The sequence below is a fragment of the Mirounga leonina genome, unplaced genomic scaffold (assembly GCF_011800145.1).
Source record: "Mirounga leonina isolate KUSES-001 unplaced genomic scaffold, KU_Mleo_1.0 Mir_488, whole genome shotgun sequence".
Classification (NCBI taxonomy): Eukaryota; Metazoa; Chordata; class Mammalia; order Carnivora; family Phocidae; genus Mirounga; species Mirounga leonina.
The window spans coordinates 12,077,860-12,102,745 of NW_023270777.1; the positions used below are offsets into that span (position 1 = coordinate 12,077,860).

Genomic DNA, 24,886 nt, shown 5'->3' on the forward strand with positions numbered 1-24,886 from the left:
CCGTTATTTTGGAAAAATAAGTTAACTACACGGTCAACACAAGAAGAGGTACCTTGTCCGTGCAGACACGTGGCCTGGCCTTCAGACAACTGGATAATTCTGCCACAGAAGGAGGTCCCTGCAGTTGGCATATCCAGCAGTACAGCTGGGGGGCTGGGGAAGGACAGCCTGGGGTTATTTCACAACTTTCACTCAAGTGGCACCAGACTGTATCCATTTTAAAGCTTCTAGGAAGGTTCTGCGCAGATTTCTGCTTCAAGTCAGAGGGCTCCCAACCGTGCGTGACGGCAGCTGCAGACCCCAGTGCAACGTGCTGCGTCCGCAGGGCCTCCGGGCTGGCTTCCCCTCTCTAAGGGCTCCCCATCTTCCTCAAGGGGCTGGGTAAAGAAACACTTCCAGGGGCAGAGTTTGTTTTTGAAACTATCATTACCATAGCAAGCACAGGACCAGCGAAGAGCAGCCGAGCAGAGGAGGGGAAGGAGGGAAAGCGGGCAGCGAGGAAGGCCCTGCTCAAGGCCACCCCGCCAGAACAGAGGAAGAAGCTTAAAACCCACAGCTACCGCACTCCCAAACCAACACTCTCCCTACACCGTTCAGGCTCCTGGCACCTTGACACAGCAGGCCTGCCTGTTCCCTGGAAGCCAAAACCATGTGCAAAAGAATGAAGGCCAAAGCAAGGCTGAACACAGAACAGATTTAAAAATAAATCTAAAAACATGAGACTAATCCATAAAATATCTTCTTGGGTTCGCCATCTCACCCTCCCCTTTGCATCCGAGGAAGCGTCTCTGCCCCTCGGCCCGGGAAGGCCGTTCTGATTCCGCACATCTCCGCCCCACGTTCGTCTACCCGGCCTGCGGGCCTGAAGTTAGTTTAGTTTGCCCAGCTTCAACACACAAGGGAAGCTACTCCCGCTGCCAGTTTGTGGCTACAGACAAACTCGACGGGTGGGCAGGATGCCGAGAGCCCAGCCTGGCCCTCGGCCAGCACCATTCCCTTCCTGCATGCGGGAAGCAGATGCTGGTGGAGTCGGCCACTGCTAGACACAGTGAAGGATGGGAGCACTGGGGAAAAGACACCATCCTTCTTCCAGAAGGTGTCCCACCTGGTTACAAATCCCAGTCTGTTGCTCAGAAGTTGAGCGACCCCCACCATATCTCTGGGCCTGTTTTCTCCTCTATGAAATGGATACAATATCTATCAAGGCAATGTCAGGAGGACCACACTAGAGATCGTGCCTGGAGAGCCAACACAGCACTGGCCCAAGGACGCTGCTTCTCCCCAGTCTCCGCGACAAGTAGGAAAGTGGCCAATGGCCTCTCTTTCCTTTCAGGAGACTTTTCTGACTCCCCAAACGACCCACTGCCTTGAACAGGATGCACATCATGGTTTTGTTCATGTGGGTCCTAACAGACTGTGAGCTTCACCACGAGACGGGCCTCCTTGTGGCCATGTGTTTCTCCCCCACAAGCTCCTTGCTATGGACACAACGGCCACACTGGTTACCAACGAATCCGACACACCTGCCTCTGCCGAGGAAAGTGTCAAGTGAGGAAGGAACAAAGCCAGAGCTTACAGAAGAGGTTCTCAAACATTAGTGCTTCCTAAAAATTCCCAGGAGTGGTGACTTCAACTGTGAAAGGTGGGCCTTGCCCTCCGGAGGTTCTTAGGGGAATGTCTGCAACCAGATGCCATGGGGGACACAGCAAAAGTACCTCAGAGACCGTTCCTAAAGAGCGTAGGGCCGAGCTGTGCCACCCCTCCTATGGCCCTGGGGACCTGGGCACTATTCAGGGCTTTGACACAGCCCCAAAATAGCTGAAATTTGTCAAGAATGAAGTGGGTGAAGGTCCTGAGATCAAAGCAACCTCCAGGACTCTGTCTTACAGGAACCAAACCCTTATAAAGGAGCCACAATCTTAACCTGTTAGCACTTGGCATCCTCTGAAGAATGTTCCCACCAAGCTCACCTCTCAACACAAAGACAGACGCCCCAAGCACAGACACCCCAGAGTAAGTGCGCCGGCTGGACCTCGGCATTCTGTGGGATGGACAAACCCACGGCTGCCCCTGAAAAAGGCCTGTACACAAGGGCTAAAAGTGTTTTCCTGATTATGTCTGGGGGTGTGAACTAAGCTAAGGGTCCTCAGCGGCACAGGCCCTACAAAGTCACACAGCTCTGGTTTGGCCTGACTCCCAGGGCAAAGAATGGAGAGAAGCCCCACACAGTGAAAGCTGGCCCTTAATGCCACACACTTGCCACGGAAGCAGAGGTACGATCCCGCCATGGTCTCCACACAGGAGAAACCCAGGGTCAGTTTGTTTCAGAGCAGACAGGGTTCAACACCATTAGACCATGATATTTTTTTTAAGAAAAGGAGATCTGACACGTGCTCCAACACGGATCAACCTTAAAGACATCATGCTAAGTGAAATAAGCCAGACACGGAAGGACAAATACTGCGTGACCCCACTTATATGAGGTACACCTAGAGTCGCCAGAATCATGGAGAAAGGAAGTAGCAAGGGGCTGCCAGTGACTACTGGGAGAGAGGCTGGGGAAGTAGCGCTCAGCGGGGACAGCTTCAGTTGTGCAAGACGAGCAGACCGATGGTGGTGATGGCTGCACAAGTGTCAGTCAGCTTGATGCCACCGAACCACCCTCTTAAAAATGGCTAAAACGGGGCGCCTGGGTGGCTCAGTTGGTTAAGCGACTGCCTTCGGCTCAGGTCATGATCCTGGAGTCCCTGGATCGAGTCCCGCATCGGGCTCCCTGCTCAGCAGGGAGTCTGCTTCTCCCTCTGACCCTTCCCCCTCTCATGTGCTCTCTCTCTCAAATAAATAAATAAATCTTTAAAAAAAAAAAAAGGCTAAAATGGTAAATTTTGTTATATATAACTTATAATTTAAAAACAAAGCACAAAAACCTGAGACAATCTTTTTGCCTGGCTTCTGGGAGGGAAAAGGAAGAGAACATGAAAGGAAGAGACCAGACTGCCCACAGCTCACCAGGTCCAGTCCCAACGCAGAGCCCCAAAACCTCACGGTCCAGCATGCTCCACCCACAACTTGGCCCCGCTTCCCCTCCGGACTTGCTCTTCTCTGAGAAGCCTCCTAATGACCTCTGGGATCCGATGAAATCAGTACCTTAGCTTTACATCGGTCCCCAAAAGCTCAAAGAGAGGTGGTAGAATTTGGTACAAAATGGGTAGATTACAGAAGAAGAAACAACAGCAGAGGAGAGAGGGAGCAGTTTGGGTTTCTAGATTCTTTACTCCATCCACTCCTGAAAAACCAGCGGCCCAGCCAAACTGCTCAGGCTCCCACTTGTCTGTGAGGCTGCCCCGAGCCCACCTCACCTCAGCTTGCGTTTGGGAAATTTCTTTTCCTTTTTTGGGAAATTCGCCTCTCTTCCACACCCACCAGTTACAGGGTACGTGGGTGTATCGAGAAAGAAATTTCCCAAAAAAGGAAAAGTGATTCCCAGAGGTTAGCCCCATCTCAGAGCTGCCTGGAAGAGAAAGGCAGTAGTCAGCCCCTGGAGCCGGACTTAGGGCCGAAGGCTCCAGACCTAGCAGAAGTCTCTCAGCATAAAAGCCTCTCAAAGCAGCCCTCAAGGTGGGCATTGGCCCAGGGATTGCAGCCCTCCTTCTCCTCCCGGGAACTCCTGACAATTGCCGTGCCCATGTTGGTCCCAGCCGAGGGGGCCCGGGACAACCTTACCCACTCTGCTCTCTGGAGCCTTCTGGAGGGACGAGTAATTACGAGCTATAACACACAACATACCTAATCCCTCTCCAGGAAACACCCCAGGTCTCACCTTCTCCCCACATTGAGAGCAGAAACTCTACAGCAATCCATTTACGAAGTTGGTTAGTTCAACTCAACAAACATTTACTAGGTCTGTGCCACCCAAGCCCCAGGCCAGACAATGCAGGGAGATACCAAGAACTATCAGGAGGCCCAACAATGAAAAAAAAAGTTGCAACCTAGTTGGTAAGATAACATTTAAACCAATGAAAACAAATAGCAATATTGTTCAAAAGTCAAGTAACAATTTGAAACAGACTGTGACTAAGTATTAAGGGAACAGCCCAGCCATAAAACGCTGTAATGTATTACATGCAGTAGATGAGCTGGCGAGCACTTGGGGGTGGGTGGGGCGGCTCCGCAGGAGGGGAGGATCAGCAGGGGCTACAGGCTGCTCAGAGCTGCAGCTCTTGGAGACCAACACCAAAATGGGGCCAGTATACAGCATGGTGCTCTGAGCACAGCACCACAAGTGGGACCTCTATGCTCCCCAGGTTAAGAGCCACACACATAAGCAATTCCGCTAGCCCCGTGGTCACCTGATATGCAGGGACACTGCACAGAAGCCCCTCCACACCAGGAACAGGCCTACCCCTATTCCACACCTGGCAGTTCACCACACCAGCCAGCTGGCTAACCCTGCCCCTTCACCTCCCTCACGCCCAGGGAATCAGACAGGTGAAAAGAAATCAAGTCAAACTTATATTTTAATTTTTAAAAATTAAAAAAAAAATTAAATAAGCCACTGACCAGATCACGAAGGGTTTCTCAGCCTCGGCACTGTTGCCATCTGGGGCCAGATCATTCCCTGTTGTGAGGCCTGTCCTGCGCATCATGGCACTCCTGGCCTCCACCCATAGGTGCCCAGAGCAACCTCCTTCACCCCTGCACAGTTGTGAGAGTCAAAGAAGGCTCCAGACACTGCCAGGTGGCCCCGGGAAGCACAGTGCTGCCCAGCTGAGGACCGTGGCTCTACGTCTAGGTTCTCTGAGAGAACACGCTCAGCACGGCTGCATGCGGTTCACACATGAACCCGTCTGAAAAGCTCTCCCGCTCCACGTCTCAGGACCCTGTGGGCCAGGGAGAGGCAGGCGGCTAGGCACCAGGAAAGCTGACCTCTGGGTTGGAGCTCCAGGATGCTGGACTGTGCTCGTCCACGGAGTGGCGAGGAAGAACAAGGCCCAAAACAGACCCCCGGGGTGGGAGAGGCCCCTCCAGAGTCCACCTGCAAGGCCCAGGGCAGCGGGTGCCAACGCTGACGTGGGCAGCAAACATCGGACTGCCCCCGTCACCCAGCCCCTTCTCAACTGCAGCCCAGATGCTGCCTTGCAGCTTTCCCCACAGGACTTTCCTAACACAACGGGAAAAACTCTTACAGGCCTGAAATGTTGCTTTAAAGGTATTTCACTGCAACTGTCACTCTTTTTCACTCCCAGAAATAGTGTCGCTCTCTTCCCTGGAGCTGCAGTGTATCTGCACTGCCTGCAGGCCGGGCGTTCTGATGCTAACTGGCACACCAAGTCAGTCTCTTCAGCTCCAAGGTCATCTGCCAGAAAGTGGCCCATGGCCCAAAACTCTCCACTCTGGGCGTCCCCCACAATGCCCTCTCTGTATGCCGAGTTTTTCCTGGGGCTTCTTTGCCCACATCGCTGGCACAGTCCCACCTCTTCCCCAGCAGCACATGAAATAATACCCAACCTACATTCAGGTTGCTGGGAGACCAAAACGTACTGCAAGGTGTCAGGACTCATGGCTCAACAGCCTCAATTACTTAGGAGCGGCTCTTGGGATGCAGCGTGTGTTCTGCGTTCATGTAGTAGCCGCCCTCTCTTTGTGCTTGTGCAACTGAGCTGAAGGGAACAAAACACTGTACTGGACTCCAGTTAGACCTGAAGAAAGACTTCCTGGCCAGAATAATCGGTCTCCAAGGACAGTCCAGGAACTCTATTTTTCGGGAAGGTTCATGGTCCAGCCCAGCCTGGATGTAATCCAGTGACCTCTGAGGCTCCTTCTCTGTTCGTCTCTGCAGGACTTAAGAACCAGTCAGCCAGGCACAGGGAGGACAAAGTAAGCTTCAAGGCTTGGAGGAGCCCAACTCCCACCCAGGACCACCATTTGTATGATGGCCAAGTTGGGAGAACACAGAGGGCAGTGCTGGGTCTGCCTCCAGGCTTGTTTCCTTTCCCTGAAGGAATGGGTGTCCTAGTGAATCAGTCCCCTTGCTCCTATTTCTAGTGAATTCTACCATCCCACTGGTGCTCACCTCCAATCTACTCTGGACCACAGATGCTTCCATGGCAAAAACCCTTGTGGTCTATCACACTCTATAAATATACTCACCAGGAAGAACGAGAAATAAAATTATTTTTAAGAAGGAACCAATGAGGTGATAGTTGAGGTAGAACTAACTATCACATCTATTAATTCCATACCTAGATATCATACCCCTTAATTCATCTGAGAAACGAAGTAGAGGAAGCATCACATCACCAAGATTAGGAACCCCGTGTGGGAATGGACTCACTTGTGGCCTGTTCACACAGCTGTTAATGACCACCCTAAAATCCAAGTGTCGCAACAGTCTACGACTGTCCTCGGAGAGGACAGTTATTTCTGCACACACTTCCAGAACCCTGCTCTCACTCCTGTAGCAAAACAACGAACTCTGGATGGGATGGGGTCAACCTATTTTACATGCTATGTCTAGATTTTCTAGGACAGTCCCAATTAAAAATGCTGCCTACATAAACGCACAGACACACTCACAAACTCAAATGGAATAGGAAAAGGTGCTTAAATCTTCCATCTTCGTTCCTTTAAAAAGCTTAGAATTTGGTCCTACTTTAGATTAGTTAGGGGAGAACAATCTCCTTTAGAGGAAAAACTCAGGAGGCAAAACGGATAGAAAAAGAAAAGCCAGAACATTCCCCCTGGTTGGTTTTCAGGTTCTCCTCTGGACCAAGAACAGTAGACACTCATCCAGCCCAGGAAGCAGGGAGCAAACCAGGTGGGTGGCAAGGCAGGAAGGAGCCATATGCCCTGGCTTAGTGGCCAGGAGGCCTCTGAAGGTCCAACAGGAGGAGAGGGACCACCTGCAGCAATGGAACTGAGGCAGTCCCAGGACTACAGCACGGGAACGCGTGTGTGCTCGACTTCCACACACGCCCAAGGCCAGCCCCCCACCTGCCGCTGCAGGCCCACAGCCTGTTCTGCTTCTAAGTAGGAGTGCTCTGGCTAAGTGTGACTCCTGGCAGCCCGGGACGGAAGTGCCTTTCTCCCTCACTACTTACTCTCACCTGTCACCACTAACAATGCCTCAAACCAAAGGTCTGGGTTTTCAGAGCCACCTCTACCAGACGCCACAAATTCTTCAAAGTCCGGGCTCCCAAAAGAAGGCCAAGCGAGAGCATATGCTGCTGCTGTTACAGACGACACACATGCAGACACAAAGAAGGGGCCTCAGGGCACAGATGCAGTAGGACACTCACCATCTCGTCCAGGGCATAGCGCAAGAGGCCGTGCTCGTAGAGGATGAAGAACCGCCGCTGCCATTTCTGCAATGGAGCACAGAGTGGGTGGTTAGGGTGCCTCTGGCCCCAATCTCCCCTCGCCGCGTCCCCGGGTCTCACAAACCTACGTCAAAGCAATGCGGGCTCCACAGCTTCCATTTCTGGGGCAGATGGCCGGAAAAGAGGGACCCAAGGCAAAAGAGCAGTAATTTGTTAGATGGCCCTGGGCCAGGGGAGAGACCCAAGCCACCCAGTGTTTTTCCACAGGAGTTACTAAGATTTCACAGGATGCCTGTTTAATTGGCAAGCTCTTGAAGAGCAGAGATGGTATCCTGGTTCCCTTTTTGCATTCTCTACGTACCCAGCACAGAGATGCTCACATAACGTGTGCTGATATTTGATAAACTGTACGGCACAATATGGAATAACCTGAGAATGGTAGGCACTGATTCCCCGCTTCTGACAAAATTGAGGAAACTGCTATAAAAGGGTTGTTCTGATGACCCACAGGGAGTGGGAGACAGGGAAAAAGACTGCCAGGCTCCAGTGTTCACTGAGGATGAGAAAGCTAAGAAAAATCAAAACTGAGAAGGAGGGAGACCTGTGGGAATGACTGTGATGTCCAAGGAGTGATCGACCAGCAAAGGGCACCCCTCTACTCTCTACCCACAGGACAGGCTGCTGGGGGCCAATGGGGCCCCAAAGGCACTGACGACAGAACAGAAGGGACCACGAGAGGACGCGCTTTCCCTTTTGTGGGGGGAAAACATGTCCCGAACAAGAGACTCTTGGTCCCCGAATCCCAAAGCAAAGATCATCATGAGAATCCATGACCTATTTTCAACAGCTCAAAAAGCCCAGCAAAATTCATACTTTCACTGGCAATAAGCCACAAGAACTATCACATCTCTTTGCTTTGGGCCAGAATTATATCATTCATAATAATGTTTTTCCCATCAGAAGCTGGAAATGGCAACTCTGTATGACCCAAATATAGAACAGGAAAGGGAGCTGCTCCCTGGTTACTGCAGGCATTGGAATACAGTCACCCCTGCTGTCCTCCTGCCTGGATGGCAGGAACAGGATGCTCAGATAGCCTTGCAAAGAGGACCTGAAGACGGCTGGTTCCACGATGGGCGTCCAGGGAGAGGCCACTTGAAGTTTTCCTGAGAAACATTTTCAAGGCTCCTTTAAAGACAGTAATATCTTTAAAGTCAAAACCCATACTAGACTTAAATCCTAAAGATCCCAGACATAATACAAGGTCTGTGGGGCACCACAGCCCCCACTCTAGACTGCAGCGTTCAGGCCAGGGGCAGAAGAGATCAAGAGGCAAAGAAGAGGCTCTCGGAGCAGGGGATGGGAATGGAGAGGAGCTGGAGCAATTTATAGGGTATGGGCGGCAGCACCTGGAAAAATCATGTGGAAAAGATGAGTCTTTTATTTATTTATTTATTTTTATTTATTTATTTTTAAAAGATTTTATTTATTTATTTGAGACAGAGAGAATGAGAGAGACAGAGAGCACATGAGAGGGGGGAAGGGTCAGAGGGAGAAGCAGGCTCCCTGAGGAGCAGGGAGCCCGATGCGGGGCTCGATCCCGGGACTTCAGGATCATGACCTGAGCCGAAGGCAGTCGCTTAAGAACCAACTGAGCCACCCAGGCGCCCCAAGATGAGTCTTTTAACTGGAGTCATCCAAAGGGGCTCCCGTAAAGGAACAAACCACTGGTTAGGGACAATGTCGGTTTAATCATCTCGATGCTCCAGCTCAGACTGGGCTGCTCCCAGCAACCTGTGCACAGCAGGGACCCAGCCTGGGCTGGGGTGCCCAGGAGAGATGGGGCAAAAGCAGAGTTGGCACTCCAGTCTGTCATCCCTTCACTAGTGCTCATTTGCTGAGCCCCTAGCCAGGGAGGACTGGAGGAAAGAGAGATGGGATGAGGAAGGGAGGGAATGAGGGAACTGGAAGCCTAATTAGCATAATGCAAATGTTTGCTGAACTGCTCTTCTGCCTTTTACATTTAACTGTTTCTGCAGTCAAGCTGACCCATGAAAACAGGAGGCACCATGGGAGAGCATCTCCTTTTAAAGAGTGGACCTGGCACAACTGGTATCATGGAGACTTTTCCTACAGGACCGACGAGTTTGCCAAATGGGGGTTCCCTGCTGATCCTGCCACGCCAGGATCCACTGTTCAATTCCCCATCTCCCTCTTCCACTCGGTTGACTTGCCCTTAGATGGGCACCTCTCCAGTCCCTCCCACCTCAAGAATTCATTCTGAGGACCTTACCCGAGACCGATGCACTGGGTTGTCAAAGTCGGTCCCATCTGGAGCCAGGAGCAGCCAGCCACCATAAATAGGTTTTGCCTGGAGGAGAAAAAAGAGGGCAGGTCATCAGTGGCCTTGGGCCAGAGAGAGAACAGGTTCAATGGTCAAGTTAAAGATCAGTGCTCCCTGGAAACAGAAGTCACCTCTACTTAGCACACATCAGGCATCTCATTCCCCAGCCAAAGGCTGAGTCTCCCAAGAAAGATGTTTGGGAGTAAAAGGCTCCTGGGGGTCTGTAGCAACTGGTGTGGAGATGGGGACACAGAACGTAGTGGGACTCTGAGAAACTGCCAAGTACAGGAACTCCTACGACACAGACGCCTCCCTCAAGTTCCTGATCAAGCCACGAGGATCAGGAAACAATGGCATTTCCAATCACCATGTGAGTACCCACCACTGTGTGCCGGGTACTACGTATATCACGCAAACACAGTCTAAAGCCCTCATTCTGACAGTACAAAACAGGGCCTGGGAGAAGAGACACTGCTTTATTAGTGATCACAGCTAGCAATGGCCAAAGAATCGTCAACATCCTGGCTATGTGACGCTGGGCTGAAAACCCTGTGGTTGAGTTTCAACTGTCCCATCTGAAAGGTGGGGGTGACGGTAATCATATCTACACCTCATGAGACTTATGTGAGGATTGATGAGATAATCCAAGTAAAACACAGCACAGGAATATAAAATGGTGCAGCCACCATGGAAAATTCTGGCACTTCCTCAAAGAGTTAAACACAAAATTCCACTCAACCCAGAGCTCCACTCCTGGGTATATACATCTGAGAAGACTGAAAGCAGGTGCTCAAATAAAAACCTGGACCTGAATGTTCACAGCAGTACTATTCCTAATCGCCAAAAGGTAGAAACAGTCCCAATGGACATCAATAGATGAGAGGATAAGCAAAATGTGGCACATCCATTCAACAGAATATTATCAGCCATAAAAAGGCACCAAGTCCTGGCACGATCTACAACATGGACAAACCCTTAAGACATTATCCTGAGTGAGAGAACATAGACACCAAAGACCATAGATTGTATGACTCGGCTTACACGAAAAAATCCACAATAGGTAAATCCACAGAAACAGAAAGCAGATTAGTGGTTGCCAGGACATGGAGGGAATGGGAAATGGGAAATGACTGCCAACAGGTATGGGGTTTCTTTGTGGGATGATGAAAATGTTCTGGAATTAGAAAGTGGAGATGGTTGAATGACCTTGTGAATATGCTAAAAGCCACTAAATTGTACCCTTTAAGGGGCTGAATTTTATAGTTCGTAAATTATATCTCAAAAAAAGTGTATGAGGAAAAAAACATTAAGCGCAGTGTTTGGCCTCTAAGTGCATAATAAATGTTAGCTGTTAATTTTTTTTTTTTTTTTTTTTTAATGAAGAGTCCCCCATCCCCCAAGACCCTGAGAGTAGGAGCTCAACAGGAGTTGAGACACTAGACAGACACTCTGGCTCCACCTTCCTTTTCAGCCATACCCGGCTGGTGACAAGCCACTGGAAAAGGCACAACCAAGCCAATTTGTCCACTACCCTTTGGAGGGCAGTAACACAAAACTCAAATCCTCTGCCTGCTGTTTACACACATGACTCATCTCTGGGAAAGCATTAGGGTCCTCTAACCATGCTTTTTATTCAGCACTTTCCAAACTGGAGCCCTGTCACACCACCTCATTTTATAGCTGTGGAATCTGTGACTCAGAGAGGGAAGGTCACTTGCCAGAGGTCACAGAGCATTCTGGGGTAAGCCAAGAACACTCCTTTTTCTTGGCTTCTGCAGGGTCCTCTAGGCCCCCAGGGGGAAGCTCTGGCTTTTCCCCATGAAAGTGAACATAGTAGGAGCTTCAGGCAAGGGGTATGAGGGGGCTGAGGAACGGAAGTCAGGGACTGGTTTTGATGAAACATGGGAGGTGGGTGCTGGCAGGGAACCTGGGGTTAGAGGGACACGACCCAGGAGGGCCATGGGGGATGTGGAATGAAATTCTGTCTCGGAAAACAGGAGTAAAGAGAGTAAGGTTTGTAACAAATACCAGCCCGGTGGCGCCCAGCCATTCCCCAAGCAGGCAGGCACACTCACTCAGCGGGCTCTCTCACACCACTCAGTGACATACGTACACAAGATGGAAAGGTGAGGGCCAGGGGGTGATTCTGGGCCAGGTGATTTCCCCACTTCACCTCTTAGTTTGCAGTTCCCTGAGGTGTGAAATCAGGAGGTTAGACAACAAGGCCGTGTCTCCTCCATTTCTGTCTAGCCGTGATTGTATGCTACTCTCCTGGTCTCTGGCCGCAGGGCTTTGGGGAGACTTCATATTAGCAGCTACATCGACCTAATCTTTCTCCAAAAGGAGCAGATGGAAAAGTGAGGGGCTGATACAGGTCCCCTCAGAACCCACCACCCATCACGAGCACTGTTATTGACTGAACATCTATCTACTCAGGCCTAGTGTGCGCCAGCCCCATGTGCTGCAAACCAGGGGGCTGCCAGCACCCACCTCACTTTGTCAGGTCCTTCTTGGACACACCACCCCAAAGGGGACCCTTCCAGGTGGGCAGGTTGTCCTGAAAAGTGGGAGGCTGGGCCAATGGAGGGCACAGGGCAAGAAACAAGTGCTCTAGGGGCACCTGGGTGGCTCAGTCGGTTAGGTGTCTGCCTTTAACTCAGGTCTTGATCCCAGGGTGCTAGGATTGAGCCCCACATCAGGCTCCCTGTTCAGTAGGGAGCTTGCTTCTCCCTCTGCCTGCAGCTCCCCCTGCTTGTGCTCACTTGCTCTCTCTGTCAAATAAATAAATAAATAAATAAACTCAGCCTTCCCTCACAAACCCAATAAACCAGAGGCTGCACTTCTGGCTGGTCTCTGGGAAGAGGCTGCTGGTGGTCTGGGTGTCGTCCTCAATTGAAAGTCCTTTCAAAAACGGTTACTTGAAACTTCTGCTTCTGGAAGATAGGTAGACATAATTTTCCTTATTCCTCCTACTAAGTACAAATCAAACCTCAGACACTGTATATAATAAAAACCTAAGGAGACTCTGCAAGGTAGAGGGAAGAGGGCTGGGGATCCTGAGACCTGAAAACAACATGGAGATGTGCACCCTGGCTTCTCTTTTTGTCTCACTGTCCCAGATGAGGTACTGGAAGAATGAGCAACCTGGAAGTGCCAACAGGTACAAATAAAAGCCCCAATAAAAACTGCTCTCTCTAGCTGAAGAACCAGGGAAGGAACAACCTGGTAAGACAAAATATTCTATGATAACTGTTCCATTCCTGCCAGACATGACAAGAAAGACTCAGCTCCAGCCCCACCCATGCCAGCAAAGGCTTCCTTCCTACCCTTGCCAGCTAAGAGGCGCCCCAGCACCCCTACCAGGAAGGTGTCGGGAGGCCAGGCAGGGAGCTGGGATTTTTGCCCCCCACTCCGAAGTAACAAGGTCCCTCTCCCTCTCCCTGCTGGGATAGAGTCAGAGGAAGACATGTGGGGAGCTGAACTCTCACCCCTGCTCCAAAGTAACAAGGAACCTCCCCCATCAGGTGTCAGTGGAGGCCAAGTGGGCAGCCTGGACTTCTACTTCCACCTGAAAGTAAAAGATGGTGGCTCCCCCCACCCCCCTACCCTCACTGGAGTAGTGGTCAGAGAAAGCCAACTAGAAAAGAAGGGTCAAACACAATCCACAGTCACCTAAAATAACACAAAAATATCCAAGTTTCAATCAAAAAAATCACCAGCATACTAAGAACCAGAAAGATCACAAACTGAATAAAACAAGGACAATCAACAGATGCCAACACCAAGGTGACAGCCATGTCAGAATTATCTGATGAGGCAGCAATGCTGAAATGTTTCAACAAGAAATTATAAACATGCTTGGAATAAGTGGAAACACAGAAAGCCCCAGCAAAAAAACAAAACAAACAAAAAACAACCAGGAGATATAAAAACCAAATGGAAATTCTGAAACTGAAAAATACAATAAATGAAATAAAAAGCTGATTGGATGGACCCAACAGCAGAATGATGGAAACCACAAGGAAAGAATCAGTGAACTGGAAGAAAAGTAACAGAAATTACCCAATCAGGGGCGCCTGGGTGGCTCAGTCTTAAGCATCTGCCTTCAGCTCAGGTCATGATCCCAGACTCCTGGGATCAAGCCCCACTTCGGGATCCCTGCTCAGCGGGGAGCCAGCTTCTCCCTCTCCCACTCCCCCTGCTTGTGTGCTCACTCACTCTGTCAAATAAATAAATAAAATCTTAAAAAAAAAATGAAAGAAATTACCCAATCAGGCAACAGAGAGAAAAGAGACTAAAAGAAATAATAAGAGAAAAACAGAGTCTTAGAGACCTGTAGAACAATATAAAAGATCTATCATCTGTGTCATCAGACTCCCAGAAAGAGAAAAGGACAGTAGGGTGGAAAAAGCACTTGAATAAACAATGGTTGAAAACTTCCCAAATTTGGCAAGAAAGGCAACCTCTAATTCAAGAAGCTGAGTACACTCCAAAGGATAAATCCAAAGGAATCTACACCAAGACACAACAAAATTAAATTTCTGAAAACTAAAGACAAATACAAACTCTTGAAAGCAGCCAAAGAAAAGTAACAGCTTATAGATAGGAGAAAACCAAATATGACAACAGTGGACTTCTCATCAGGAACCTCAGAGGCCAGAGGCAAGTGGTACAATACTTTTCAGGCACTGAAAGGAAACCGTCAATCCAGAGAAAATATCCTTCAGAAATGAAAGCGAAATCTCAGATGAGTTCCTCAAAAAATTAAAAACAGAACTACCCTACAATCCAGGAATTTTACCCCAAGATTAGAAAACCCCCAATTCAAAGGGATACATGAACCCCTATGTTTACTGCAGCATTATTTACAAGAGCCAAACTATGGAAGCAACCCAAGCGTCCACTGACATACGAATGGATCAAGAAATGTGATATTTATCTACAATGGAATATTACTCGGCCATAAAAAAGAATGAAATCTTGCCATTTGTAACAACATGGATGGACCTAGGGAGTATAATGCTAAGTGAAATGTCAGAGAAACACAAATACCACATGACCTCACTCATATGTGAAATTTAAGAAACGATGAAAGACGAAACGCTTTTCCTCCCAGATAAGGAACTAGGCAATGATGTCCACTCTTAGAACTACAGTGCTAGAATTTCCAGCAAGTGCAATAAGGCAGAAAAGGAAATAAAAAGCATGTAGATCAGAAAGAAAAAATAAAATGTTTACAGATGACATAATTTTCTATGTAGAAAAACAAAGAATCTGTTTTTAAAAACTAAAACTAGTGAGTTCAACATACAAAAATCAACTGTATTTCTATATACTAGCAGTGAATATGTGGACACCAAAATTAAAAATGTAATACCATTTACAATCGCTTAAAAAAATGAAATACTGGGACGCCTGGGTGGCTCCTTGGTTGAGCATCAGGTCATGATCCCAGGGTTCTGGGATCGAGTCCCCGGTTGGGCTCCCTGCTCAGCCAGGAGTCTGCTTCTCCCTCTCCCTCTGTCCCTTTCCTGCTTATGCTCGCTCACTCTCTCAAATAAATAAAATCTTAAAAAAAGAGAACTATTTAGTTGTAAATCTAACAAGGCATGTACAAGACTTGCATGCTAAAAAAAACTACACAACACTGATAAAAGAAACCAAAGAAGTGCTAAAAAAAAAATGGAAAGACATATTATGCTCATAGACTGGAAGATTCTAAGATGCCAATTTTCCCCAAATCGATATACAGAATTAATGCAATTACTAATCAAAAGCTCAGTAAGGCTTGCAGATATAGACAAGATTACTCTAAAATTTAAATGGAAAGTCAAAGAAACTAGAATAGTTTTAAAAATTAAAAAAGAATAAAGAGGGAGGCATTCATCTACTCAATTACAAGATTTATTACATATCCACAGTATTCAAGATTGTGTGATATTAGTGGAAGGTGAGATACATAGATCAACAGAACAGAATGGAGGGGCGTCTGGGTGGCTAAGTCAGTGAAGCATCTGACTCTTGATTTCAGCTCAGGTCATGATCTTAGGGTTGTGAGATCAAGCCCCATGTAGGGGTCTGTGATGGGTGTGAAGCCTGCTTAAGATCCTCTCTCTTCCGCTGCCCCTCTTCCCCGCCTCTCTTCCACTCTTAAAAAAAAAAAAGAGAGAGAGAGAGAGAACAGAAGAGAGAACCCAGAAACAGACCCACACAAATATGTCCAACTTAATCTTGGAAAAAAGGTGCTAAACAATTCAGTGGAGGAGAGACAGCCTTTTGACAAATGGTGCTGAAGCCACCGGACATCCACAGGCAAAAAATAAATAAAGCTCAATCTTACACAAAAATTAGCTAAGAATGAAACACAAACTGACAAATCAAACTTCATTAAAATTAAAAATTTTTGCTGTGTGAAGGCCCTACAAGGAGGGTGAAAAGATAAGTCACAGAATGGAATAAAAATATTTGCAAACCACATGCCCAACAAAGGACTAGTATCCAGTAGAGTATACTAAGCCCTCTTGAAACTCAACAGTAAAAAAACAAAAACAAAAACACAACAATCTGTTTAGAACCATGAGCAATATAAGCCTATCAGAATGGCTAAAATTAAAAATGGTGACAACACCAAATGCTGGCAGGAATGTGAGCAAAGTCTATGACTCATACATTGCTGGCAACAATGTGAAATGGTACAGCCACTCTAAAAAAGTTTAGGAGCTTCTTTAAAAACTAAGCATGCAATTACCCCATGATCCAGGAACTGCACACCTGGGTACTTATTCCAGAAAAACAAAAGTTTGCATTCACACAAAAACTGTACATTTCTGAATGGTTATAGCAGCTTTATTTGTAATAGCCAAAACCTGGAAACCCAGATGTCCTTCAGTAGGTGAGCAGTTAAAGAAACTGGTACATGACTCCCCTGGAATACTAGTCAGCGATAAAAAGGAACAAACTTGATCCACACAATCTGGGTGAATCTCCAGAGAATTATGAGTGAAAAAAGCCAAAACTGAAAGGCTACATGCTGTATGATCCCATTTACATACAATTCTTGAAATGTGTAATTTCTATAAATGGAGAACAGATCCACGGCTGCCAGGGGTTAAGAGGTAGTAATGGTGGGAGGGCAGGGGCGTGGCGTGAGGGGACCTGGAAGGATGGAAATGCCTTGATCTTGACTGCATCAATGTCAATATCCTGATTCTGACACCGCACTATAATTTTACAAGGTTTTACCACTGGGGGAAACTGGGTAAGGTGTACGTGGAATAGCTGTACATTTTCTTAAAACTGCACAGAAAAATACAATTATCTCAAAATAAAAAGTTTAATTAAAAAAAAATAAAACCCAAACCTGTTACTTGCTGAATACTGCCTCCACCCACATACAGGCATTTAGCACTGGAAGGAGACCCTCCACAGCCCCATACCACAGAGGCTCCAGCCATGAAGACCTCGGTGGTCCACAAGGGCCTTCCCCAGGCCAGGATGGCCCTCCACGGCCCTCAGCTGTGCTGAATGAGCTCCACTGGCCTTTCCAACAGCTTCTCCTGGAGGCCACACAAACCCACATGTGTGCACCCTGTTGGGCCTGTCCTTCTGCCCCTTTTCCTCTCGCCACCCTCCAGGCAGGTCTGGGCTGCATCAGGGAGAGCCCAACTGCCTCAACTCAGGCCAAGTGGGCAGGCCACAGGCAGGGGAAGATGCAAACGTCCTGGCCTGCTTTACACAGCGTTGTCAAGCTGCCACACTGATGCTTCCCAGAAACATACAAGCCTCTGGACACAGCCGCCCGATCACAATCAGCTCTGAGGCATCGGGAACATTACATGCTCGGCTCTTAGCAACATGTGGCCTGAGGCTCAAAGAGCAGGGACGTCAGTGACGGATTTCTAATGGGTGGTTAACCTCGATTTTCCTGTCCTCAGATTCACCCACCCTGTGAGTGTACATGGTGCCGAGAAAGGCAGATACACTGCACGCTATGGCACTGAAGAGTGAGTACCCAAAACTACTGATGCAAAAATGTGGGCTCCACCTTTCCCAGTCCCTGATAACATCCCGTCATCCTAAAGGCCCTCTATGGTCTGGTGTCCCCTTACTGGCCCCTACACAGGCCCCCTCAAAATCCTACACCCCCTTCAAGTACAGGAACTGACCCAAAGCCAACTGCTTACTGAGAACTTACTGTGGCTGCTACCGCCATTAATCCAGGACACTGCCACCTCCCCCTTCTCTGGACTGCTCTGTTATACTTACACCTCCCAGGGGAAAGAAAAATATTCCATCAGGCACAAGAATTGCTTGTGGAGGGCTCTTTGCCCCATCCCGCTGCCCCTCCTAAGTTCCATTATCTCCCAACCCCAAGCCATCCACGTTCCTTCCCTCTTAGAACACTCAGCTCGCCGCGGAGTCCCGCCTCCCATCTAGCACAGTGCCCTGTACAGAGTCAGGCTGCAGTCACTGAAACACACATCCACATGAGTCAGTGGACATACTTCCTAGTCGCCACCACGCAGCCGAGACTGCTCCTAAACTGTGCTCTGAGCACGGCCGGTAAGGCCTTCCCAGCCAAGACCCAGGGGAGCCCAGATGGCACTTCCAGCCTCCATACCTGGAGCTCCCATGGTGCTAGTCGGTACTGGTTGGCCCCGGGGGACAACCAGCAGGCTGAGGCGCAGGCAGACAGGCTGAACTTCATGTGTACTTCTCCGTTCTCTGATTCCGACCCCCCAGTCATGCCACGTCTGCCACACTAGCAGAGACACAAAGAAGTGCTGTGGGAACCCAGCACTCTCCAAGAGCAGCAATGTGGCCGTATGTGGGGAGAACCACCGCCTTCCCAGACTCCTGCCCCAGGAACCCCACAGCCAGAAATTAAGCTGAAAGAAATAACACAGAGAAGCAAAAAGCTCCCCTCATGATTGAAGAGGAACTCAATGTCCAACAAGCAAATGGCTAAATGAATGCTGATTATCAACTCACGAAAATATTACACAGCCATTAACTATAAATACCTATGAGGAATTCAAGAACCCCTTGAGAGTATGTGCCCACGGGATTCCATCAAGCCAGTGCTTCCTGCACAGAGCCAGGTGGCTTCATTCCATCTGTCTCCTGGATGACTGGCACCCTCCGGAGGTGTTCAGTGGAATTTCCCCAGTTGCTACTGTGAAGCTGGAATCACTCAAGGGACCAGAGATAAAAATGTGATGTGCACTTCCCTCCCCAAGGGGCTCTTGTATTAGTGAAGGAGACCAGGCATGGGAAGAAGCATCCAGGGTAGGATGTAAAAATGTGGCCTTTTATTATAAAATGCATCATAAGGACAGAGAAAGATTGGGAGTCAACGAGAAAACAGCTATTGTGTTGACTGCTGGGATCATGAGCAAGTCTTGGGTTTTTTTGTTTGCTTTTACCATTTTTTGTAAAGTATATATAGTACTTACCAGATATTACTTTTTTTTTTAAAGGGAGGGGGAGATGTTTGCCTGACTGTGCATGCATGACTTCTGATACAGTACTAACAGAACATCTTCCAAAAGATGGCAGGGGGTGGTGGGCAAGGGCCTGACTGTTCCTGTCAGAATAAGAAGTAGACGAGGTCGGGCGCCTGGGTGGCTCAGATGGTTGAGCGTCTGCCTTCGGCTCAGGTCATGATCCCAGGGTCCTGGGATCGAGTCCCGCATCGGGCTCCCTGCTCGGCGGGGAGCCTGCTTCTCCCTCTGCCTCTCTCTCTCTCTCTGTCTCTCATGAATAAATAAATAAAATCTTTAAAAAAAAAAAAAAAAAAGAAGTAGACGAGGTCAAGGAATCCCTGTACTCCACTCTCCACCAATGGCGTGACCTAACAGCTCTGGATAATTAGTGTAAAGACCATGGCCTGGGAACCAGAAGGCCCAAGTTCAAGTCCTAGTTCTATGTCTTAGTTGGTGTGGGGCCCAGGGCAAGACATTACCTCTGTGAATCTCAGTTTCATCATCTACAATAGAAAAACACACATAACTTTTCCATACCATTTTTTAAAAAATTACATCAGACACAAACACATACTGGGTCACTGAACAATCAATGGCCCAGAGTCAGGGATATACATCCCAGCACCTACATAGGGCCGTGCACATAGCCGGTGCTCAGACCAAACTGGGGGTACCGCTTGGGGACCAGCAGCACTCAGGGGAGTGAGCCCCACAGTGGAGGTTATGAGTGGAGGTCCCCAAAGGAGCGTGATGGGCAGGACTGCAGAGTATTTGAGGCCAGTCCAGAAGGACCCCAGGGCCTCCCGACTCTGAGCGTAGGGGCAGAGCATGCAAAGCCCACACAGGCTCCCTCATATCAGGCTAAACGCCTGAATTCCGAGCACAGTGACCGTGCCCATTAAAGTTCTTCAAGAGGAAAAGTCCCACAGTCCTGAAGAATCCATATATGCGAGGGCCAGTATCCCAGCTTTGGGGAAATTCCTGGGGCAAAGATTTCTCTGGGCCAAAGGTGGGGTATAGGGACCTGCGCTCAAGCATGAGCTGGGGGACAAATGGCCCTTGGTAGAGGATTCATTAAAAGATCTATGGGCAGAATGTATGTAGACTGCAGCTAATACACCTGTAGTTTCGAGGTTCCTTCCTTGCCCTTTTTTTTTCCCCCAAAAGAGTTTCTCTGGCAACACTTTTAGGTTCATAACAGGCTGTTAATATTTTCTGCATTTTGGTTCTAAAAGGAGAAATGATGCCTGGGCAGCAGCCGTCTGGCCATCTTTATGAGCTTGTAAATCAAGCTCATAAGAATTCAAGGTCACCTGTCTTTTCCGAGACATTTCAAGTAAGTCAGTAAAAGGAGATCTGAGCACATGTGGAAGTCAGTCTCAGGCCTTAACCTTGCCAAGACTTTACTGTATCCTAGGTGCCCACCTGCCTAGCCCATGGCAGGGGGGTTAGCACACAATTCTGAGCATGCCTACTAGGGCCAAAGCCCTCAAGCAAGTGGGGCATCTCTTTCAGAACAAGCCTGCCAGGGCCAATCATCATCAGTGAGGGTGTTGGCCATCTCTGCCGACCCCGAGAGGCCACACACACACTTGTTCCCCACAAGGCCATGAGACCTAAACCGTGCTGGGACTCCTAAGACTTGTCTCAAGGCCTGGAGAATACCGTGATGTTGCTTTACATTCAGTTCTGGACCCAAACTACATTCCTCAATACGCCCACCATATGCCAGCATGAACTTCCAGGGCCTGTCATTTGCCTCTGAAAGTCAGCAGAGAACAACCAACCATCACCAAGATACTCACAATCGTACTACAGCCACTCTGGGTGATTCAACATGATCAGAACCCAGGGCCGTGACCAGGGTGAAAGCCTGGCCTTCCAAGTGAGAAAGGCAGCTGTTCCCCGGCCGGCAGGATATCATCAGGTATGTGGCCTGGAGGACACACACTCGATCTAACTGAGCACACTGGGGAGTCAGGTAAAAATGCCCATTGGTTTCCTCTCTTTGTCACATCTATCCTGCCTTCCACTGTCCTCAGAGCTAACATCCACAGCTTATGAGGCTGGTCACTGCTCCACGCCCTTCATGTACTCTCTGGTCTTCACAACAAACCTATGAGGTATATGCCATCAGCACCTCCATCTGACATTCAAGGACACTGAAGTGACCTGTCTAAGCAGGCTCTGAGCCATGACCACCTGGCCCCCTAGCTGGCCTGTAACCACTCCACACTGCTCCACGTCGGTGAGCCACTTCCCAAAGTAAAGGCCAGAGCCATCTGAACAGGAAGCATGTTCTCCTGGAGGGTCTAGTCCTGACCCGCACATCACGCAGGGTCTCCCCAGACACCCTTGCAGTCGAGTTCGAGAACCTGGGTGTGCATGGCACCTGTGAGTTCATCACTATGGGATGAACCAAACACAGACCACCCTCCAGAGAGCCACCCATTCAGCTTGGCCGGGCACCCTGGATTGTTAAGGTGTTCTGGGAGCTGAAGGAAATTGTGGGGCTCTTCTCTGGAAGGAGGAGTCTTCCTTACCTGTGCAAACAGTAAGGGTGAGCACAGGCTCCCACCTCTTCCCCACCCCAGAGAAAGTACAGTAACCCTGTGATTTACCATTCAGACAAAGATACTGTGGGGAAAGAGTTGGGACCCTATTAATTACCAAGACATGTGACCCTGGAACTCAGGAGAAATGCAGCTTACCAACCTTTGGTGCCAAAGGCCACGACACAGAACCATCAACGCAAAGATAAGAAAGCCACCGGAAATACCCACAATGAGACAAAGGCACAAAAAGTGGAACGAAGGGAAAGGAACTCGGCACCAGGGGCAGAGACAGGAGGTCTGGGAGAGACTTCCTGTGAGAAGTTCGCAAAGGACCAACTTCAGAAACTGAAGTCAGGGACATGAGCTTGGGGAAAGCAGGCAGAACTGAGCCAGCATCACGCCAGCCGACGTGTGCAGAGGTTCAAGCTTCCCTCCAGAGGAGACAGCAGGGCCTTACACACAGTGTCACCCCATCTGGCAGTGTCATGGAAACAAGGGTTCCAGGAGGAGAGGCCACATCCCAAGAACTCCACAAGGCTCGGTATGATCGGGGTCCACACCTCCAGAGCTAGCGCGGAGGCCCCAAACCTCTAGACAATCTGCAGACGGGCCCACCCTTCAGCCAAATCAGAAGCAGCACAGGGCGGAGGCAGAGACAACAAATATTTGGTGAAACAATGACCTGAGTTCTACAAAGTGTTATCGGATGGCCCCTTGGTTTTGGCAGAGAATGCTTCTGCACTGCTGACACATACTTGCCCAGACCGCACGCATGGGTGTGTGTGAGGGGGAGGCCAACATCATGTCCGTACAGCGTGCTCAGGGGGACCTGGGGTAACCACGATAGGGTAGAATGGAGGTGGAATGTGTGCTATTAGCTATGCGTGGATAGCAAATGTCAAGCAGAAAACGACAAGAAGATGGGAAATGAACATGTCAAAGAATGGTTTGGTAAGATATGAATTATGAGTACAAACCAAGAATGAGGTGGGGTAGTAACTGTCTTGGGGTATTCCTGTAATAGCTTTACTGAGGTATAATACACATACCATACAACTCCCCCATTTAAAAGTGAGCACAATTCAATAGTTTGTAGTGCATCCATCACCACAGTTTTGGAACCCCCCAACTCCTGCCACCCCCAGAAGAAACCCTGTAATCTTTAGCTGTCATTCCCTAAACCGTCCATTCCTCACCCCCCTCCCCCATTCCAATCCCTGGAAACCACTACTCTACTTTTTGTATCTATACATTTGCCTATTCTGGACATTTTGTATGAACACAATCAGATGACGAGTGATCTTTTCTGACTGCTCCCTTTCCTTAGCATGATGTTTTCAAGGTTTATCCACACTGTAGTACGTGTGTATATTTCACACCTTTTTATGGCCAAATAATATTCCATTTATGAACATACCACAATTTGTTTATCTACTCAACTGCCGCTAGACGCTGGAGTCATTTCTCCCTTTTGGTGGCTGTGAACATTGATATACAAGTTTGGTGACGGTTTTTCAACCTTCTTTAAGAGAGGTCAAAGAGGTAAACACCACTTATCAATGTAAAGTCTGGACAATGAATGCTTCAAAAGCCAAAAAAAAAAAAAAGGAAAAAAAGGTTGAAGGAGGTGCTGGAAGGGGATTCCTGAGAGGCTCCCCATAGGCAGACTCAGGGGCAGGCAGCACTAGCTACACAGACCAAATCTCAAGCTGAAAACATCTCAAAGAGACAGACATAGGCTTTCCATAAAGCCTTTCCACGTGGATGGAGAAGAAAGGGGCAGAGAAAATATTTTCTTTAACAGATGCCATAAAAAATACAGTCATAACAAAGATTGTGGTATACCTGAAAGATCTGAGGCCATGGGGATAACTCCCTTATTTAACACTAAAGACATCAAAATTCCTGTAGAGCCACTGAATCCAAGGGGCAGGACCTGGTTGAGGGGCATTGCAGTCTTAAAATGAAGAGGTAATTTTCCTCTGAGGAAAATTCTGAGGGTTGATCCAAACTTCTTCCTAAAAATAAAATTTAGTGAGGGGCGTCTGGATGGCTTAGTTGACTAGCATCTGACTTTGGCTCAGGTCATTATCTCCGGGTCCTGGGATCCAGCCCCACATTGGGCTCCCCACTCAGCAGGAGTCTGCTTCTCTCTCTCCCTCTACCCCGCTTGTCCTCTCTCTCAAATAAAATCTTTTTAAATAAATAAATAATCCCATTTGTGTCACACAGACCTCTGGGGCCTCCAAGATTCCCTTAAATCCTCTTTCCACCCACATGCTTAGAGGAAGCAGGGCCCGACTAGCCCTCTAAGACCAAGGAATGCGAATCTCCCTCTCCACCCTGACTTCTGACCCAAGCCCCAACCCTGCACCTCCAGGGAAAGGGGGAGTATCACCTGGCCACTGCCATGCTTCCTTCCAACTCCCGTGTCCAAAGCTCCAGGTCAGGAACTGGGATGGGGTCTTGGAAATTACCAAGCACCGCTAAGTGAACAGATGAAAAGATCAGGGTCATCTTGCCTTCTGGCCAGGAGCTAATCAGTGACAGAGGCCCAAGGAGAACTGCCTGCCCCCCGTCTGTTATTCCTTGGCTGCCCCTTGCTCCCCGTATGAGAACCCAGCCCTGTCACTAGTCTAGTCTCCATCCTAAAACATTCCAGGCACCTCTGGCCCCTCCCTTTCAGGAGCTGTGGAGTGCGGTGGTGGAATCTAACGGCAAAGCAACCTCCTTCTCCAAGCCTCAGACGCCTGTCTGTGCACTCAGGAGAATATAACCTACCCCATACTCTTCACCTTGAGTCCCTACCACATGCCATGTACCTGCATTTCATTTATTCTTCAGAGAGCCAGCCCTTGGTGACAGGAAGTAAGGGTGAGCTAGTCCTGGAGTGTGCCTGCTGCTGAAGAGAGCAGGCACTTGTCCCCAGTGGTCCCCTTATCACCTGCTGCCCTTTGCACATCTGACACCTCACTCCAAGGAGGCTGCTTCAGGCCCTCGCCCGGATTCTGCACCTGCATCAGCTCCATCATGACAGGAGTCCTCCCTGCCACTCCTATCACGGCCTTCCAGCAAATGATCCAACCTGAGCTAGACTAGTGATTTTCAAAGTATGGCAGTCCTCGGGACCCTTTTGGGGGTCCACGAGCCAAAACCATTTTATGAGGTCTTCACTTCCTCACT

At 48.9% G+C, this 24,886-nt stretch overlaps 1 protein-coding gene across 1 annotated transcript in view; it reads right to left on the reverse strand.

Annotated features, from left to right (window-relative positions):
* Positions 1-24,886, reverse strand: part of MPRIP (myosin phosphatase Rho interacting protein) — a 142,287-nt gene that overhangs the window by 111,191 nt on the left and 6,210 nt on the right. Inside the window, exons 3-4 of the mRNA XM_034989311.1 lie at positions 9,613-9,690; positions 7,299-7,364 (exon numbers count right to left, since the gene is read on the reverse strand). Coding sequence (XP_034845202.1) covers positions 7,299-7,364; positions 9,613-9,690 — 144 coding nt within the window. The remainder of the gene's footprint in view (positions 1-7,298; positions 7,365-9,612; positions 9,691-24,886) is intronic.